Source organism: Pleurodeles waltl, chromosome 9 (assembly GCF_031143425.1).
Source record: "Pleurodeles waltl isolate 20211129_DDA chromosome 9, aPleWal1.hap1.20221129, whole genome shotgun sequence".
In the NCBI taxonomy this organism is placed as follows: Eukaryota; Metazoa; Chordata; class Amphibia; order Caudata; family Salamandridae; genus Pleurodeles; species Pleurodeles waltl.
The window spans coordinates 901,135,980-901,156,601 of NC_090448.1; the positions used below are offsets into that span (position 1 = coordinate 901,135,980).

A 20,622-nucleotide genomic window follows, 5' to 3' on the forward strand; every position below is an offset into this window, starting at 1 on the left:
TTTATAAAACCTTTTAAATTACTTTTTAGAAAATTCAGAATAGCAATTAGGGGGAAAACAAAAAGAAAGTGATACAAAGATGAAAAACCCAGTCAATTTAGGTTCCTATAAGTGAAAGTTACTTACCTTCGGTAACAAAATATCTGGTAGAGACATATTCTAGTTGCAGATTCCTTACCATAGAATTTTCCCCCAGGCGTCAGACTGGATCTGGAGATCTTTTCTTCGAGCAATACCCTTGCGGTCGGTAGGTGGCGTTGGTCGACTCCGGAGACGTCGTGGTCGCCGCGATGACATCAGGAGTAGTACAAAGACGCCGCCCTTGTGCAGTGACGTCAGTTTCTTTTAACGCCTTTCCACGCCAGAGCGCAGAGCCGCTAAGAACACTGAGTTTGGTGCGCCAGAGCTAAGGACCTGAAACGGGGGGAATCCCTGTCCCTAGAAATCAGTTCGCAAGCGGGGAGGATGGGTGGGCAGTAAGGAACCTGCAACTAGAATATGTCTCTACCAGATATTTTGTTATTGAAGACAAGTAACTTGTACATCTGATAGAGACTTCTAGTTGCAGAATCCTTACCTTAGAAAAGATACCCAAGCAATGCCATCCTTGGTGGTGGGCTGCAAACTAAGATCATACTAGAAAGTCCTGCAGGACGGAACGACCAAAGTAGCTGTCCCGACGGACCTGACTGTCCAGGCAGTAATGCTTAGCAAACGTGTGCAGACATGCCCACGTAGCCTACTGACAGATATCCAGGACAGGAGCTCTGTGTGCTAACGCAGTGGATGCAGCAGTGGCCCTGGTAGAATGAGCCCGCAAGCCGTCAGGAGGTTGCTTTTTCGCCAAGGCGTAGCACATTTTCATGCAAAGAAGCACCCATCGAGAGATGGTACATTTCTGCACCGCCTTCCCCTTCTTCGCACCCACATAGCCAAAAAAAAGAGTTGATCATCCACCCAGAAGTCTTTAGTACGATTGAGATAGAACGCCAACTCTCTTTTTGGGTCCAGACGGTGGAGTCTCTCCTCCTCATGGGAAGGATGTGGGGGTGCGTAGAAGGTAGGCAAAGTGATGGACTGGCCTACATGAAACGGTGTAACCACCTTAGGAAGGAAGGAAGCTCTAGTGCGTAACACCACATTGTCGGGGTGTACAGACAGGTACGGAGGCTTTGAAGAAAGGGCATGAAGCTCACTCACCCTGCGAGCAGAGGTGATGGCGATAAGAAAGACAGTTTTGAATGTGAGGAGCCGTAAGGGACAATTATGCACAGGCTCAAAGGGAGTACACATCAAGAAAGTAAGCACAAGATTAAGATCCCACTAAGGCATGATGAAGGGAGTGGGAGGAAATAAGTGGGTGAGCCCCTTTAAGAACCTACTCACAAGAGGAGATTTAAAGAGTGAGGGCTGATCAGAAAGCCTAAGAAAGGCGGAAATGGCAGACAGATACCCCTTAAGGGTGCCCAATGCAGAGCCCTGCTGGGCTAAGGAAAGAATGAATAGAAGAACCTCTGAAAGAGGGGCAGGTAGGGGGTCAACAGATTTGTTGGTGCACCATGCCACAAATTTATTCCAACAACAGGCGTATACAGTTTTAGTCGAGGGACGCCTGGCTGCCAAGATAACATTGCAGACTTCGGGTGGAAGGGCGAATGCCGTCAACTGTTGCCGCTCAATCTCCACGCATGAAGGCGGAGGTTGGACAGGTTCGAGTGGAGGACGGTCCCCTGCTGCTGCGACAGAAGATCTGCCCAAAGAGACAGTCTGATTGGAGGATCGATGGACATGCTCAGTAGCTCTGGATACCACATTCTTCGAGCCCAGTTCGGAGCCACCAAGATAACTTGGGCCCGGACACTCTTGATCTGCTTGAGAACTCTGGGCAGGAGAGGGATAGGCGGGAAGGCGTACAGGAGGCCGGAGTTCCACTGGAGACTAAAAGCGTCTCTGAGCGAGTGCCGCCTTGGAAATTCCAACGTGCAAAATAGCTGACATTGTGCGTTCTGTGCGGAGGCGAACAGATCTAACCAAGGCTCTCCCCACTTGAGAAAGAGACCTTGCGCCACCTCCAGATGGAGACGCCATTCGTGATCAACAGTGCGCCGGCGGCTGAGTTAGTCTGCTCTGGCGTTGAGAGAGCCCGCCAGATGTTGAACCATCAGGGTAATGCCCTGATATTCCAGCCATGTCCAGAGGCGTAGTGCCTCCTGACATAGGGTCCAGGACCCGACCCCCGCCTTGTTTGTTGAAGCACCACATGGCGGTAGTGTTGTCCGTGAACACCTGCACCACTTTCCCTTTGAGAGAGGGAAGGAATGCTTTCTACGCAAGTCTGATCCCTTGGAGCTCCAACATGTTTATGTGAAGTCCCGACTCCGCCAGAGACCAGAGGCCTCGGATCTCCGCCTCTCACATGTGGCCGCCCCAACTCAGAAGCGACGCATCTGTCACTATTGAGAGATCTGGTTGGGGAAGGGAGAGGGATCTGCCATTGAACCAATTGGGATTCGAAAGCCACCACTGTAGGTCTTTCGCTTCTCCTCCGAGATCTGGACCATGTCGGAGAGATTCCCCTGATGCTGCGCCCACTGGAACTTCAAGTCCCACTGCAGAGCCCGCATATGCCACCTGGCATGTGTTACTAGCAGGATGCAGGAGGCCAAGAGGCCCAGCAGCCTCAGAGTCTTTCTCACCGAAACCCAAGACCAAGGCTGAAAGAATGGAATCATAGCCTGAATGTCTTGGACTCGCTTTTGGGGAGGATAAGCCTGAAACCGCACTGTGTCCAGAACTGCCCCAATGAAAGGGAGCGTCTGAGAGGGAGTCAGGTGTGATTTCGGCACGTTGATAGTGAACCCCAGCTGGTGCAGGAGGTTCACCGTAGTCTGGAGGTGTGAGACCACTGTCTGGGGCGAAGGTGCCTTCAACAGCCAGTCGTCAAGGTAGGGGAAGACTGAGACCCCTAACCTGTGCAGATGAGCTGCAACCACTGCCATCACTTTCGTGAACACCCAAGGGGCACTGGTAAGGCCGAAAGGGAGCATGGTAAACTGAAAGTGCTCGTGACCTACCACGAATCATAAGTAACGTCTGTGGACAGGCAGGATGGGGATGAGGAAATAAGCGTCCTGCAAGTCCAACGCTACCATCAAGTCTTCCGGGTCTAAGGCAGACAGAACCTGAGCCAGGGTGAGCATTTTGAACTTCTCCTTCTTGAGGAAGTAGCTCAGGTCCCGAAGATCTAGGATAGGGCGCAAGCCTTTGTCCTCCTTTGGTATCAGAAAGTAGTGGGAATAACAACCACGACCTACTTCTGGCACAGGGACCCTTTCTATAGCTCCCTTGGCCAAGAGAGCTGTGACTTCCTGGCGGAGAAGTACCAAATGATCCTCCGAAAGGGTAAGGAAGGATGGTGGCATGTGTGGTGGTGCGGATTCGAAAGGGAGGGAGTAGCCCTTCCAAATTATTTGCAAAACCCACCTTCCGTGGTGATATGTGCCCAGTGGGGCAGGTGGAGGCGGATTCTGCCACCTACTGGGCGGGAGTGAGGGGATGGACTAGCAAGGTTTGGAGGCTGCTGCGGGGGCAGGGGTGGACTGGACAGACCTCTGGTTCCCTGTCCCACGACCACATGGGGACACGACAGGGCGCCCCTTCCGTGGCCACGAAAGGGACGAAAAGTGGACTGTGGGGAGAGTGTGGTGGCAGAAGGGCCAAGGTACTGAGCCGTAGCCCTGGACTCCTTGAACCTCTCCAAGGCCGAGTCCGATTTGTGTTCGAAGAGACGGGTGCCATCAAAGGGCATGTCCATGAGCGACAGTTGGACATCCCCCGAGAAACCAGAAGTACGTAACCAGGCATGGTAAGGTAAGGTCACTGTTGTAGCAACCGATCTGCCCAGAGAGTCGGTCGTATCCAGCCCACAACGGATTGTGAACTTTGCCGCGTCTCTCCCATCTTTGACTGCTTGGGAGACAATAGCATGGGCCTCTGCAGCAGGACTTGGGCAACTGTATCCCACAGGGAGTGGGAATAATGGCCCAAAAGGCATCCGGTGTTCACGGACCGCAGTGCGACACTGGGGGAAGAAAATAACTTCTTACCAAATTGTTCCAGCCTTTTGGATTCCCTATCCGGGGGTGCGGAAGGGAACGCGCCAGAAGAAGAGGACGCCTGGATAACCAGACTCTCAGGCGTAGGATGTTGGAACAGGAATTTCGGGAAGTTCGGCGCAGGCCGATGGCGGCGAGTGATCGTCCTGTTCACAGGAGGCCCTGTGTTTGGTTTGGACCATGTACCCAAAAGGACGTCAGTGAAGGCTTCATTAAATGGGAGAAGGGGTTCAGATGTAGAAGCCCCACGCTGAAGCACCTCCGTCAGGAGGTTAGACCTGACTTCAACAGTAGGTAGCTCAAGGCCAAGGACCTCAGCCGCCCTACTAACCACCATACCATAGGTAGCTCCCTCCCCCGTAGTCACGGTAGGAAGAGACAGCATGCCAGAGTCAGGAGAAGTATCAAGACCACTGGCTTCGCCCAAGTCCTGTGCTCAGTCCATAGTAGGGTCTTCCTGGTATTCATAAGGGTCCAGGGACCCCTCCAATTCCTCCCGTATTCGTACCCATAGGAAAATGGGTCAGAATCCGACCTCAGGCAAACAGGGCCCACCGAAGCCGATGGCGGCTTCGGCCGTCGCCGCTCCGACTCCGAGTCGTCGGGAATGAGAATCGGTTCGACGTAGATAGTGGGCACTAATGACGTCGGGAGCGTTGCTAAACGACCCGGCGCCGGGGAAGGTCTCGACTGCGCAACCGGCGTCGGTACGGATCCACTCATGGACCCGGAGGCGACCTCGGTGGCCGGGGCCGAAGCCGCCGGAGCAGAACCCGAGGGCCCCTCAGCCAAGCCCCTTGGGACCGAAGGCGACATATCGTGGTCGACACGACCAAAGATTAGTATTATCTACTTTAGCCTCTGTCAAGCCTCTGGGGAACACCTGGACTCTGTGCACACTATCTCATTTAGATATAGTATCTACTGAGTCAGCTTCCTACCGGTACCACTTACAAAGGACTTACACATGTGGAGGTGCGTGCCAATTGTACACCATATTACCTGTTTTTGGGGAAAGAGAACGGACACTCAGGTCCTGTTTAGCAGGAACCCAGTGCACCTCAATCGAAAAACCTCTGTACCAGCCGCAAAATGTGGGGGGCTGACCATGTAAAAAGGGACACTTTCCTGTAGACACTAGACCTAGCTGCAGACTTGTTATCTTTGAGTTCTCCCAAGATGTGAGACTGGATCAGGCAGATTTTCGTGAGCAGTAGCCATCCGCACCAGTAAGTGGCCTCAACCGGCTACCTGTCGGTTGTCAACATTATCGGCGCAGGAAATGACATTGCAGTTTCTAAATAGATGTCACCCAGGCATACCGACGTCAGTTTCTTTTCACAGCTTTCCTTGCCAGAAGAACAGAACCATGAAGAACACCGACCACTCGTGTGTCAAAACTAAGGCTCTGAAAAGGGAGTCACAGCCCCTAGAAATCCATTCGCAAAGGTGGGAGGATGGGTGGGTCGGTAAGGAATCTGCATCCCCGGAGGTGGGTCTGCGAACCAATTTCAAACAAGAAAGTCCCACAGAACTGAACAGGCAAAGTGCCCGTCCATATGGACCGGACTGTCCAGGCTACAGTGTTTGATAAACATGTGCAGAGATGCCCGTGTTGCAGCCTGACAAATGCCCAGGACCAGAACTTTGCGTGCTAACATGGTGGTCCCAGTTTTAGCCACAGCACAGCAGATCTCACAGCCGAGCACGGCCCATCTGGAGAAGGCCTGCTTCTGCACTGCCCGATTTTCCTTCGCATCCACATAACCTACCAAGAGTTTGCAATCCACCTGGAGCTCTTTTGTACAATCAAAGTAGAACACCAACGCTCTTTTTGGGTCCAAGCGATGGAGGGATGTGGATGTGCGTAAAAAGTAGGCAAAGTGATTGATTGGGCTACATGAAAGGGTAAGAACACATTTGGCAGAAAAGAGGCCCTAGTGTGAAGCACCAATTTGTCAGAGTAAATAGAAAGATAGGATGCCTGAGATGATAAGGACTGCAGCTCACTCACCCTGCTGGCAGATGTAATCACCACAAGGAAGGCTTTCTTCAATGTGAAAAGCCTAAAAGGACAATTAGGAGGGGCTCGAAGGGAGCGCACATAAAAAAAAGTCAGACCCAAATAAAGATCCCATTGGGGTATAATGAATACAGAAGAGATGAGTAAAACCTTTAAGGAATCTAATTAAAGTGAAAAGATCAGACAAATATCCCTTAAGAGTGCCCATACAGAGCCCGACTGACAAGGGAAAGAATGAACAATAGAACCTAAGAGAGGCTGAAAGGGGGTCAACAGACTTGTTGGTGCACCAAGCCACAAATTTCTTCCGACGACACGTGTATGTCATTTTGGTGGAGGGACGCCTGGCTACCAAGATTACGTTACAGACTTAGAGACGAAGGTCAAAACTAGTCAAATGCCGCCACTCAATCTCCATTCAAGAAGGTGGAGCGTGGACAGGTTTAAGTGAAGAACCATCCCCTTCTGCTGTGACACAAGATCATACCGAAGGGGAAGTCTTATCAGAAGATCGATGGACATGCTCAGCAGCTTGGGATACCAGACTGTGCCCAGCCTGGAGCCACAAGCTTTACTTGAGCTCGGTCGTGCCTGATATTCTTGAGAAGTCTTGGCAGGAGTGGAATGGGCGGAAAGACGTACAGGAGCTCAGAATTCCACTTGAGACGAAAAGTTTCTCTGAGCGATTGCCACCTTGGAAACTCCAGCACGCAAAACTGCTGACATTGTGTGTTCTTGGCAGAGACTAAAAAATATAATCAAGCAACGCCCCACTGCTGAAAAAAGTCTTGTGCCACCTACGGATGGAGACGCCATTCATGATCCGCTAGGCATTTTTGGCTGAGTTCATCTGCTCTACATTTAGTGAACCTGCCAGATGTTGAACCACCAGGGATATGCCCTGCTGGTTCAGCCATGTCCAGAGGCGCAGAGCCTCCTGACAAAGAGTCCACACTCCCACCCTGCCCTGCTTCTTGCAGTACCACATGACAGGGGTGCTATCCATTAACAGCTACACCATTTTTCCCTTGATAGTGGGAAGAAAGGCTTTCAATGCCAGTCTAATCACCTGGAGCTCCAGCATGTTGACGTGGAGACCTGCTTCTGCCGGACACCAGAATCCTCTGATTTCCACCTCTCCCAGTTGGCAGCCCATCCCAGGAGGGACGCATCTGTCACTACTGTCAGATCTGGTTAGGAAAGGGCCAGGGATCTGCCTCTGACCCCATTGCGATTCGAAAGCCACCACTGCAGGTCTTGCACAGTTTCCTTCAAGATCTGGACCATGTTGGAGATATTCCCCTGATGCTGCGCCCACTGGAACTTCAGGTCCCACTGCAGAGCCCACATGTGCCATCTAGCATGTGCCACCACCAGGATGCAGGAGGCCATGAGGTCCAGCAGCCTCACAGTCATTATCACCGAAATCCAAGATAGAAGCTGAAAGATCGGTATCATAGCCTGAATATCCTGGAATCGCCGTTTTGGGGTACAAGCCTGAAACAGCTTTGTACTCAGAACAGCTCCAATGAAAGGGAGTGTCTGAGAGGGAGTCAGGTGTGACTTCTGCATGGTTATAGTGCACCCCAGAGAATACAGGAGGTCCGCCGTAATCTGGAAGTGCGAGATGACAGGCTTGGGCAAACTTGTCAGTCTTTGAGATAGGCAAAGACTGATATCCCTGATCTCCATAGATGAGCTGCAATTATCTCCATCACTTTGGTGCTGGTAAGGCCAAAGGGGAGCACAGTGTACTGAAAATGTTCGTGGTCTACCATCAACCGCAAGTAACGTCTGTGGGCAGACAGGATGAGGACGTGAAAATAAGCATCCTGAAAATCCAATGCTATCATCTAGTCTCCTGGCAAGACCTGAGCCAAAGTAACCATCTTGAACTTCTTCTTCTTGAGGAAAAGATTGGGGGCACATAGGTCTGGAAAAGGGCACATACACTGAGCATCAGAAAGTAGTGTGAATAGAAACCACAGCCTACTCCTGGCACAGTCACAATTTTCTTGTGGAGAAAGGACAAATGATCCCCCGTAATGCAATCATAAGATGGTGGAATGGATGGAGAGTAGTCTTGAAGGGGGAGTAAGTACCCCCTTCAGACTATCTGCAAAAACCCACCCGTGTGAATAATGCCTCTAACTGGTCCTTGGTGGTGGGGGCTGAGTAGGACGGTTTAGAGGCCGTGGGGGTGGGGGTTGGCGGCGGAATTGGCGGCGGACTGAACAGACCGCTGGCCACCTGACCCACAAGATCAGTGGGGCCTGCGCCCTTGACTACACAGAGGATGGGCAGCATGCACACCACAGTGGCTGGGTGGGAATTGGCACGGTTTGTAACTTTTTCCTTAGCCAGGAAAGGGGCAAATGGCAGACTGAGGGAAACAAGGGGCCACTGCGAGGCCAAAGGACATGGTCATAGCACGGGAATCTTTGATGCGCTCGAGCGCAGAGTCTGTCCTGTCTCTGAAGAGACAAGTGCCTGACAGAGTACAGTCTGGGCATACTCCAGGACCTGTTGCAGCCCCTGCACAACCATATCCCCACAGAGTGTGGGAATAACAGCCCAAAAGGCATGTTCACAGTCCACAATGCAAGGCTGGCAGAAGTAAACATCTTCTTCCCAAATGAATGCAACCTTTTTGATTGCTTATCCAGGGAAGCGGTAGGGAACGCGCCTTGGGAGGTAGAGGTTTGGACCACCAAGCTCTCAGGGTTGGGGTGTTGCATCAGAACACTTAGGTCCCTAGGTGCAGGGAGATGGCAGCAGGTAATCGTCCTGTGCACAAGAGCCCCTGTGCTTGGTTTGGACCAGGTATCCAGAAACAAGTCAGTGAGGGCATAACTGAATGGGAGCACCCGTTCTGAGGTGGAAGCTCCTGTTTGCAGCACCTATGTCAAGAGATAGAGTTGACAGCGACCAAGGGTAGCTGAAAGCCCTGACCTCTGCCGTCCTCCTCACAACCACTGCGTAAGAAGCGCAATCCTCGCAGCCACAATAGAGGGAGAAAGCATGCCAGTAATGGTGATGTGTCCAGTCACTCAAGTCTTCACACCAGTCCATTACACTTTCCTATGTCTGGTATTCTAAAGAGTCCAGTGAATTCCGATTCTTTCCAAAGGCCTAACCCAGTGAAATAGGCCACAGGATGCAAACGAGGAGTCAAAATCTCCTGCAGGCGCCAGAGTCAGGTGATGTCCATCCGGCTCTGTGTCAGAGTCTAAGATAACAATGGATATGGCGCTGCCGGAGAAGGTTGAGGTAGTACGACTGGCACCAGTATGGAACCAGTACTGGAACCCTGGGAGCCAAATGGCGCCGAGGCCAGAGCTGCTGGGGCGGAACCTGATGGGGCCCCCCTCAAACCCTGTGGGGCTCGAAGGTGCTCTAACAGGGTCAGACGCCCCAAAATTAGGTGTTTCGTCTCATAAAACTCTTTGATTTGGGCAGGGGTCACTCCAGTGCGGGGAAATTCGGGGAGGCCCATGGCAGATTCTGAAGAACGAGGCACAGAATGATAACGTTCCGTCATTTCATCGGCAGATGATAAGGAGAAGTCAAAGAGCGTTTCAACTTCTTCCTTGTCTTCATATGCCTTGACTTACCGGATCGCGCCGTGGACTTCGAGTGGGATGCCGACTTGGGATGCTGCAACAGGTCCTGGGACCTTCCTCTCAACCGTGGCCTTGACCAGCATGGAATCACATGCTGGGCAGCCATCAACTTCAAGGACAGCTTCCTCAAAACCTTTGGATGCATGGTTCAGCACTGGGATAATGACTTTGGGTGTGGTCACGCTCCGGACACCACAAGCACAGATGGTACAGATCTGTCACGGACATCGCCCGATGACAGGAACAGCAGGGCTTGAAACTTGTCTTCCTAGAAGACATCATTCGACACACTAGGAGAAATTCTCAAAAAAGAACTTGCCAAAAGTCGAAAAAATACCAGTCAAAAAGCAAATGAGAGGTAGTTCTCTTCAGATCACCACTGACTGGCGGGGTAAGAAAAGAACAGCAATTTGGTTTACAGTACAAGAAATTGGCTGTAATGTTAAGAGAACTATTTAGATACTGAATTAAAAAGTGTATGTTACCTAAATTTGGCAGTCTCTGGCTCCATCTCTAGCAGCTCTCGGACTGGGGAACGGGGTACATTGGCAGAAAATTTTTCTGTAAAGAAATCAGTGTGAAATGAGAGGTAAATTAGCATTACCATTACTTTACACATTAAAATTGTTAGGATTCTGTGAAAGAAAACGAATTACCTATTAATGGTCTCATCATAGGGTAGTACACTTGCCATACCATTTCCAAACACATATTGCTATCCATATAAATGGCACCAGCAAGAGATTCAAATATGTCTCCCATTGCCTTTGGAACTTCTATATCCTCTTCTTTCTCTTCATCCTCTTCTGATCTTCTAAGCTACAAATAGTTTGAAAATAAAGTTATTTTTAACATTCCGATTCTTCTGAAATATGACTGAATTCTAAGAAAATATATGAGAGGACAAACATTTTTCATTTTCTCCCACTCAAATCCTAAATGACACACGTTTAGAAAAATACATAAGGTGCGCAAGAAAATCACACAAATCAAGCCTTTGTAGTTTTATATGTTAAACCTCATAGTGACTCTTACTATCGATGACGCCATTGAGTTGTTCAATTTTGTATTGTTTATCTACCATATTAGTCTTAACTTTGTTCTAGACCAATCGGATGTTCTTTGGAGGAATTAGAATTGAAATCTGAAAGCCCACCTCTCCTCCACATTAGCTTCAAAATTCCAATGACTTCAGTTTCTTTGGAGAATGCTCAAATTGAAGAATCACTCCTCCCCCCACGCAATGGCTGGGGACTGTATATAATGCAGAGGTGGGGAGTAGATGTGGTATTATGAATGTGAGAAACACAGTGAGTAGAATTATTACTTTCTAGCAATAATATTACAATGTTATGCATTTTAGCTTCATATGCTTAATTGAATTATTTTGAATGCCAGCAAGAATATTTCATACAACGCAATAAAATAAAATATCCTCCATCCCATGCATTAAGGTTCTTTTCTATCAATAAGAAAGCTTGTTTTCATAACCCTGTCCCTAACAATAATTTCCATTCTTTCAGGAGGCAAGTGGCAAGTTCACACAGTGTAGGAAAGCACACTTTTTGACGTGGTTAGCTCCCACTTTTTGCCTGGTTACTGATGTGGCTTTCACTGTTAGTGCACTAGGTCCCTGCTAAACAGGTCCCCAGTGCCAGATCTCTTTCCCCAAAACTGCACAGTAGTTGTTTTGCACAAGTGGCAAACTCTTTAGCTACCACTCTAAGGGGGTCATTACGACCCTGGCGGTCGGTGGTAAAGCGGCAGTAAGACCGCAAATAGGCCGGCAAATTTTTTTTTTTAAATTATGACCGCGGCGGTTTCATCCGCTACTTCACCATTCCGACCGCCATGGCGGTGAAGATCGCTGGGCTGGAGATTGCGGTCTCCAGCCTGGCGATCGTCACTAGACCGCCGACGGTATCAGGACCCTGCATACCGCCATGGATCACGGGTGATTGGGCACCGCCAGGAGATCCATGGCGGTAGGCACTATCAGTGCCAGGGAATTCCTTCCCTGGCACTGATAGGGGTCTCCCCCACCCCGCTACCCCGCATGAATCCTCCCCCCACACCCACCACCCCCCTGCCCCCCCAAAAAGGTGGCACAACCCCCCTCCCCACCCCGAACATGCACATATACACACACCCCTACACGCACACACCCCCAACATGCACATATACACACCCCTACACGCAAACATACACCCCAACATATACCCACACACATACAGACATCCACACCGTCCGACCCGCACACACTTCCCATACACACAACACCCCCCTGCACGCATACACTTACTCACTCACCCCCTCTACACTCTCACACGCACACCCTTATGCACGCACACAACACACAACACCCCTCCACCCCCTTCCCTAACGGACGATCAACTTACCTTGTCCGCTGACCCTCCGGGAGGGTACGGGATCCATGGGGGCAGCTCCACCACCAGAACACCACTACACCGAATCATGGGACGTGATTCAGTGGGTGGGGTTCTGTTGACAAGGCGGTGGAGGTTGAGCAACCTCCACTTTCCTGCCGTCCGCCAGTATGGCTTCTGGCGGCTCTCCGTACGAAAAAGGACGGCGGGCTGCCAGCGGTCATAATACGCGGCGCGGAAGACCGTCACCACTGGCGGTCTTCAGCACGGCAGTACCTCGACGGTGTGGCGAAAAGACAGCCGAGGTCGTAATGGCCCCCTAAGTCTCTAGTAAATTGCATCCCTGGTACCTAAGGCTTGGGGAACTAAGAAAGGCCTTTGAGGGCTGCAGCACCAATTCTGCTACCCTCAGGGATCCCTCACATAACCCACAGTTGCCATTGCAAACTGCACGTGTTGGTGCAAGCTAAATTGAAAACACAACCTGTCACACACTCCTGTGTGCCAGGTCCCCTATCACTGCACATGCCAGGTATATATCACCCCTAATGCTGGGTGCATCCAAGCACATGTGAGGGCATATAGGCATAAACAGATATGCCCCTGCTGTCTCTGTCGATTCTGAGACATATTAAGTGCACAAGGAAGCCATTTTAAATGCATGTGCTGGACACTGGTCATAACGAGTTTAAAAGCTACATGATGGTTTCTTTGAATCCAGGGATATTTGGTATCAAACCACTCAGAATAATAAACCCTCACTGACCCCAGTGATGGATTTATTAATAAATAGACACAGAGGGCACCTTAGAGGTGCCTGCTGAAAACCTACCTAGCTCTGGTGTACTCACTGACTGGTCCAAACCAGTGCAGCCACCCTAGACTAAGGTCTGCCTGCCTGAGGTGAGGGTCAATGTTCTTGGAGGCCCAGAACAGAGGACTGCTCTGGGCAGAGGTAATAATACCTCATCCAGAGCAGGATGGACATTCCAGGGAGGGAAGCTTCTAAGCTCTTGCCGCCTTTGAAATGCAACCCAGGTCTCTCCAATTGGCAGAAATAGCCGAACCCCCTGTCACAAGACCACTTTTGGTGGCAGCACAGGTGGGAAAATTAGTTAGATTAGGAACAGTGCCCACTTTTTGCCATTCCCACCCGTAAGGTGGATGAGCTGAAAAGGACACTACTTTTCAAATTTCTCCATCTTGTTTGGAAGGAACTAGGCTACTAGGGTTAGGGTTATGCTCACTTCCCGGCAGAAGTGGTCATAAGAAGTGTGTAGTCACCGTCATGGTGGTCATCCCAATGGCTACTGCCTGACACTCCGAGTAATGCCCCTAAATTGAGTATTTAGGTGGCACTTCTGAACACTGAAACTCAGGTCCTGACTACCAACGAAGAAGGAGGACAAAGAAGAGTTGACCCTGCAGAAGAAGCAGCAGCTGACCTGGTACCAGCCTATCTAGCCTGCTTCCTAACCTCATCGGACCGGCACAAAAAAGACTCGTCCTGCAGCTTCAAGAAACCTAGTAAGACTGCCTGCCTTCTAAAAAGACTCTGAATCCCCTGTGAGCAGGGGACCTGCTCAGCAGCAAAATATCCAACAAGGACTCTGCAGCCTGGAAACCAAACACCTTAAGTGACTTTTGCCCCCTGACAACCTTGGCCCAGTGAGAAGCCAACCACCAGTGCCAGCAGGTTTCTCCAGTAGCCCTGGGCTCGAGTCCACACAAGTGTCACCTCTCCTGGGCTCATTTAAGTTGCATGCAGCCCCTGCACGCTAGCCCCCTCTCCCGCAGCCTAGTGGTGAGAGAAAACCCAACACCTAAACCAACCACTGCACCCGTGACCCCAGCTGGGTCATCGGTGCCAACGACGTCCCCCGGCTCCTGAGAGATCGAGTCCACCCTGGATCCACGTTTGCCAGACTCCCCCAAGACACCTGCAGCCTCAACTCACAGGACCCTCTGACTGCGAGTACTCTCGGATGAGAAAACCCAACACCAAACCACACCCCTGCATCCGTTGCCCCTGGGTACAGGAGAAGAGGTCCAAAGGTGAACCTACGTCCCTGAGCACCCCAAATCTACTACTTACCTGTTTGTTGTCCCTGACAGGCTTTCTAGGCAGAGCCTTGAGCCTGTTTGTCACAGGGTCAATTTCCTAAAGGAAACCATTGGGCACCCAATGCCTTACACTGCACACCTCTGCACCCAGCCTCCCCAGTGCTGCCCGGTGTGTGACCTGTTGGTTCTGATCAGTGCCCAGTACTTAACTTAACTTCCTGAGATTGGCTTCACAAGTCATTGTTAACTTTGCGTTTGCTGAACATTGTTTTTCCACCATAGGATAACATTGAAAGAACACTGAGAATTGCAGTGTATTTTTGAAACTGCAAAGTGTTTATGCTTAAAAGTCTACTTGCCAGATTATGAAGTTCTTGGATTTGAAACATTTAGAATTTTTTTCTAAATTTGCCTCAGATTTATTCATTAAGTGTATCTCATTTATTGCCTCTGTGGGTACAACAAATGCCTAGCACTACCGTCTGATAAGTCTAACAGCTCACCCACACTACCACAAATAGAGCATTAGTCCACCAAATTTTGCCTCTGCAATACCAATTGGGGATCCACTGGGCTCTGTGTAATTCATTTTAGTGCACTATATAGAGTGCCAACTTCCTAAACGCAGAGATAGCCGTTAGGCAAAAAGGGGAAAAAAAAGGAGCCACCACCCAAACTTTCATCTCCGTGTATGTGATTCAGATAATGTGGATTAAAATAAATGACATTAACCTTTAAAGAATGATTTAACCAACACAATGAAGCAAATGCAACAACTATTTGCAGCCTTTCGAATTCACTTTCTTTCATAGCATTGCTACTACTCTGAACAAAAAAGATAGTAAGATTATGTTAATTTGTGGGTGCCTCCTCTTCTCTTTTTCCAACTATTATAATTACATTACAAGCATGTAATTACTACTGTAACAAGTTACTTACCTTCAGTAAAATTCTATCTGCCGAAAACCCAATCTAGTTGCAGATTACTCACCTCCTGTATCTCCCACAAGTTAGATACTGAAACGTGGAGACAGCTCTTCTGTGCTGACAGGTAGTACAACAGCTCAAACATTATGATACCCAGCTAGATGTCACACAGTAGCAGGTGGTGCCACCCCTGTACACAAGCATCCGTTCCCCATACTTTTTTGCTCATGCCTTTGGGGCAGAGAAGAGTCTTACTAGATTGGCAGAAAAAAGTGTGCAAGAACTAACTTGGGGCATTATCAAAGTCACATGACTAGTCTTCAGAATGAGGAGGAGTGCCAATCAGTGAGGAATCTCCAGGTAGTGTTATACTACTCCTACAAGTTTAGTAGGACTGTGTATTATGTCAACAAGAACTTCACAATATAGAGACATAGGGGGTTATTACAACTTCGGAGGAGGTGTTAATCCGTCCCAAATGTGACGGATATGCCACCAGCCGTATTACGAGTTCCATAGGATATAATGGACTCGTAATACGGCTGGTGGTATATCTGTCACTTTACCGTCACTTTTGGGACGGATTAACACCTCCTCCAAAGTTGTAATAACCCCCATAGTCTTCTTATATCATCAATACGCGTGGTTTTGTTTTTTAAGCTATCTCACAGTACCACATCTAAACCACTAACCTGACCAGATTAATAGAGGTTATTGGTAACTTTCAAAATGACCACACTGATTCCCAAGGAATTAGTGGGAACAGATACAACCCTTTCCTTTGTTACTTTTGTATGCCCAAAGTATAAAAAAGAAAAAAAAGAAAATGCATTCTCAAAACATTTATTTAAACTAACTGTATTCTTCCAAACAAAACGTGAGCTGTGATGATTAAGCAGATCTGATATAGCTATAATATGCATTATTAGAATGGTAAAAAATACAAACAATTCAACCATGTTAATTGGTACTAATGTTACTCTACTCCTATTTGTCACTAATTCTGTATGAAAAAGAGCATAGCAGAAGTTCCCTCTGGGATAGTCTGACCCCCATACCTTGGTATTATGTGTCAGGAAAACGGTCTAATTGTGCAGGCTATCTTCCTACCCAGGATGAAGGTCAGATAACCTCAGCATGAAGTGTTCCGCTCACCGAGCCTAGCATGGATGCTGTTAATATGATAAAAAAAATGTCTTCATCGCACTGTGGCAGATGTGTAGTGCAGCTCGTTAGTTTCTCTAAAAGAAATGGGTTGTATCCGAGGAGCATTAAAAAAAGAAAATAAGGGTATCGCGTTCTGATTGTACGACCTGGAAACAAACGTGCGGACCACAGAGCAACGACGCCGATCAAAAATAGATGCGTATTTAGCACCCACTCAAGTTAGAGGAAAATAAGTAAAAGGTCACCATTAAAAAAGGATGTAACATCAAAAAGGAAATCTAAAATGGAGACTAAGGGCCTGATTCTAACTTTGGAGGACGGTGTTAAACCGTCCCAAAAGTGGCGGATATACCACCTACCGTATTACGAGTTCCATAGGATATAATGGACTCGTAATACGGTAGGTGGTATATCCGCCACTTTTGGGACGGTTTAACACCGTCCTCCAAAGTTAGAATCAGGCCCTAAGTGTGGGCCATACAACACCGTCTCCCTGGTTATAAAGGAGACTACTCAATAAAGGAAATAATACTAAAATGATCTAAAAGGCCTAATGATATACAATATGGCTGAAAGCCATAAATATGCCAATTTAAAATGACGCAAACTACTAAAAAATGAATTAAACAAATTTAAAAACAAACAGCCAAATTAGAGAGTCTAGGAGGCACCCGACTTGCATGATGGCATCTATGAAATGTTCTCCATGTCCAGAGAGTCATTAGGGTCCAGGAAGGAACTTGCATCTGCAGTTGACAGATCCACAGAGGCCCGAAGGGCATCGGTGCTAGGTGTGCAGCCTCAGAAGAAGAGCTGGATGGCAGACACCCTGGAGAGGAAGCATCCATCAATATTGGCAAAAGCAGCTCATAATAGGCATCTTCCAGCAAAGGATGCAACATAAGACAACACTATTGGTACACCTGCAAAGGACACACAAGCAGATTAATATCCCTAGACTGCTACAATTGTGTAGCAAGGCATAAGTCTAGAGCACACTTAAAAGAGCACCATAGACAATGAGAAACAGGCTGTACACTCAGAAACCACACAGGCCGAAAGGACAAAGACTAGTTTTTGTTCAGTTCCAGTAACAAGGACACTTTAAGGCACTGTATCATGTGTTCACAGTTGCATAACTATTTGGCGTTGTACAGTCTGAAACGCAGAAACAAATCCAGAGTAAATCACTTTAAAAAAGTGTGCCACTCCAGCTGTGTCTGAAGCATTACAAATATGGTGTAGAAGCTCCCTGAAATGGTGTGGGGTAAGTTAGTGGTAGAACGTGATGGCACTTCTGAGGAAGAACTATTTGGCGTTGTACAGTCTGAAACGCAGAAACAAATCCAGAGTAAATCACTTTAAAAGAGTGTGCCACTCCAGCTGTGTTAGAAGCATTACAAATATGGTGTAGAAGCTCCCCGAAATGCTGTGGGGTAAGTTAGTGGTAGAACGTGATGGCACTTCTGAGGAAGATCGGGCAACTTGGTGAACAAAAGTTTCTTGGGCAGATGTTCATGTCACAACCATCCTTTTGAAACAATAAGGCTTTCAGTTGGCTTAGCTTATCAAAGTTAATTTTAGAAATAGGAACTGTAAACCACAAGGTAACTTCCCCGGCTGTATGTGTACGAGGATATAACATTCATACAGCAAATCACAACCCTGGAAACATTAACTACATAAGGGACACCTGGCTTCATTTTGCGACGTTTTGATTGTTTAAAATCAAGTAGCTTTCCCTAGAAATTAACAAAAACACTGAATCTATCAAGGTAAAGGAACTATCTTCAAGCAACACACTATTGCCCTCATTACAACTTCGGCGGTCTTGGCCAAAGACCGCCGAAGCTGCGGGCGCCAGTATACCGCCAGTGCTGGCTGTATCTCTGGCTCCCTATTATGACTTTTCTGCTGGGCCAGCGGACGGTAACAGTGTTTCCATCCGCTGGCCCAGCAGAGAAATCACATCAACATTGTAGCAGGCTCGTAATAGAGCTGGAGGCAATGTTGATGTGCAGCGGGTGCAGTAGCACCCATCGGGCAGTGAAATGCGCGATGGGGCTGTGCCTGGGGGCCCCTGCACTGCCCATGCCAAGTGCATGGGCAGTGCAGGGGCACCCAGAGTCCCCCTTACCGTTAGCCTTTCCATGGCGATGTTTACCCTCAAGGACAGGCTGGCGGTCGGGGACTCATAATGCCCTGGAGATTATGACCGCCAGTCCTGGCGGTATGTTGGAGGGGCCGGCGGTATGGGCGTGGCTATTGCGCCACGGTCATAATAGCTGGCGGAGGACCGCCAGCCTATTGGTGGTGTTACCGCCAGCGTCGTAATGAGGCCCTATGTTACCTACAGACTCATTACAAACTCCATAAAGTGTTATCAGTTTATAGACTAAGGAACACCCCAAATACATTCCACATCTGTTCCCACTAATAAAAACCTTTTTGTCCCCATGCATACATAGGTGACAGAAGGGAAGAAACCAAGCTTTATGTAAAAACTTTTCATAAATCACCTATTATTTGTCTACTTGAAAATGTTTCAGACCTGATTTGAAATGAAATTTAAAAATTGTAAATAGATGAAACCATGAATAAGCCATTGAGTTTCTGCCACAGTGGAAGGCAATTTTTCTAACCATTCTATGTGAAGCATGGTGTAGGATTCATCCTTTTCCGTCATGACCTGTTGCATGCGAAAAACATTATAAGGCAAAAACAATTCTGTTGCATTCAACTATTTCCCTGGAATTCAGTTTGATTTTAAGACCTGTAATGTCCAACTCGATTGCAAATTCGAACTCAACTGACTCAGACCATGTTGAAGCGTAGACATGTTTGTATATCTGTATATCAAACACAGACGAAACAATATTATTCAATGAATAAACACAAGTTGACAATATAATCATGTTATTATCGCCAAAGGTTTTTAAAAATTTCCCTTATCAATTTGTTGCAATCGTTCAGCAGCTTCCTGTTGAGACATTTTCCAAATATCATTATAAGTGGCAAAAATGAAATGTTTAGAACAGGGAGAATTTGGGATCAGACCAAAAAGTTGAATAATATGGTTTTGCAAGAAAGGAGTGAGGAGTGGTCTTTAACTGCGGGCAAGGTTGAATGTCCTAACCATGTCTGGCATATCTTTCCCGCGCTTTAGGTGGCGACTACACTGAAGTGTTGTGACTGAACATACCAGTGGATGGTCTGCTTGCTTTAAACCCAGTGGAAGAGTTTAAAAACGGGAATTGCAGCTGTTAGTTTTAAAAGGTCACACAAATCACCCATCTGAACCAGAAAGTAAAGAGTTGAATGTTAAATTCTGCACCACTTAATTAAGCCATTCTTCTATGAAATTAATGCACTGTTGCCCAATGTCACACCGTGCAACAGAGGGAATACTTGGCATGTTTAAATTTTAACATTAGCTAACTCAAGACACACAGGGGGTCATTCTGACCCTGGCGGTAAAAGGCCCTTACCGCCGGTCAGAAGACCGCCATCATCCCGCCGCGGTAAACCGCCACGGTCATTCTGACCCACAACTGCAAAACCGCCAAAAACCCGACATCCACTGAAGCCCGCCTCATCAGCGGTCAGCGATAAACTGGAGATGACCAAACCTCCACCGTCACGCCAACACAAACACGCCCATGCCATTACGACCCACGAATCCACGCGGCGGTCTTTCAACCACGGTATTCCATTGGCGGTACACACCGCCGCGCTCAAAATACACACACCTTTACAAAACACAGCCACATTGGACAATTCGAAATACACACACCTGATACACATACACACACCACACCCACACACCCATCACCATATAAAACACACACCCACATCACCCACAAACCCCCACAAATCGAAATTCAGAGACAAGGCGCAATACTCAGAGAGAGAGCACAGGGAACGCAAACCACAACACACACAGGAACCCAACATCATCACCCACACCACATCTACGCACAAAACACCACACACCACCACACTCATCACCACAAACACCACCCCACACCTCATCCACACCACACCATGGCACCCCAAAGACACCCCAGGTTCAGGGACCAAGAACTCAGGGTCATGGTGGAGGAAATAATCAGGGTAGAGCCTCAGCTCTTCGGCACACAGGTGCAGCACACCACAATAGCCAGGAAGGCGGAGCTATGGCAAAGGATCGTCGACAGGGTCAACGCTGTGGGACAGCATCCCAGAAATCGGGAAGACATCCGAAAGCGCTGGAACGACCTAGGGGGGAAAGTGCGGTCGATGGTGTCAAGATACAACATCGCTGTGCAGAAGACTGG

General features: G+C 48.4%; 1 protein-coding gene across 3 annotated transcripts in view; it reads right to left on the reverse strand.

Moving 5' to 3' along the window:
* Positions 1 to 20,622, reverse strand: part of DICER1 (dicer 1, ribonuclease III) — an 848,581-nt gene that overhangs the window by 36,423 nt on the left and 791,536 nt on the right. For all 3 annotated transcript variants that reach the window (XM_069208246.1, XM_069208245.1, XM_069208247.1), the window contains 2 exons: positions 10,418 to 10,580; positions 10,247 to 10,322 (listed from right to left, as the gene is read on the reverse strand). In XM_069208246.1, coding sequence (XP_069064347.1) covers positions 10,247 to 10,322; positions 10,418 to 10,580 — 239 coding nt within the window. The remainder of the gene's footprint in view (positions 1 to 10,246; positions 10,323 to 10,417; positions 10,581 to 20,622) is intronic.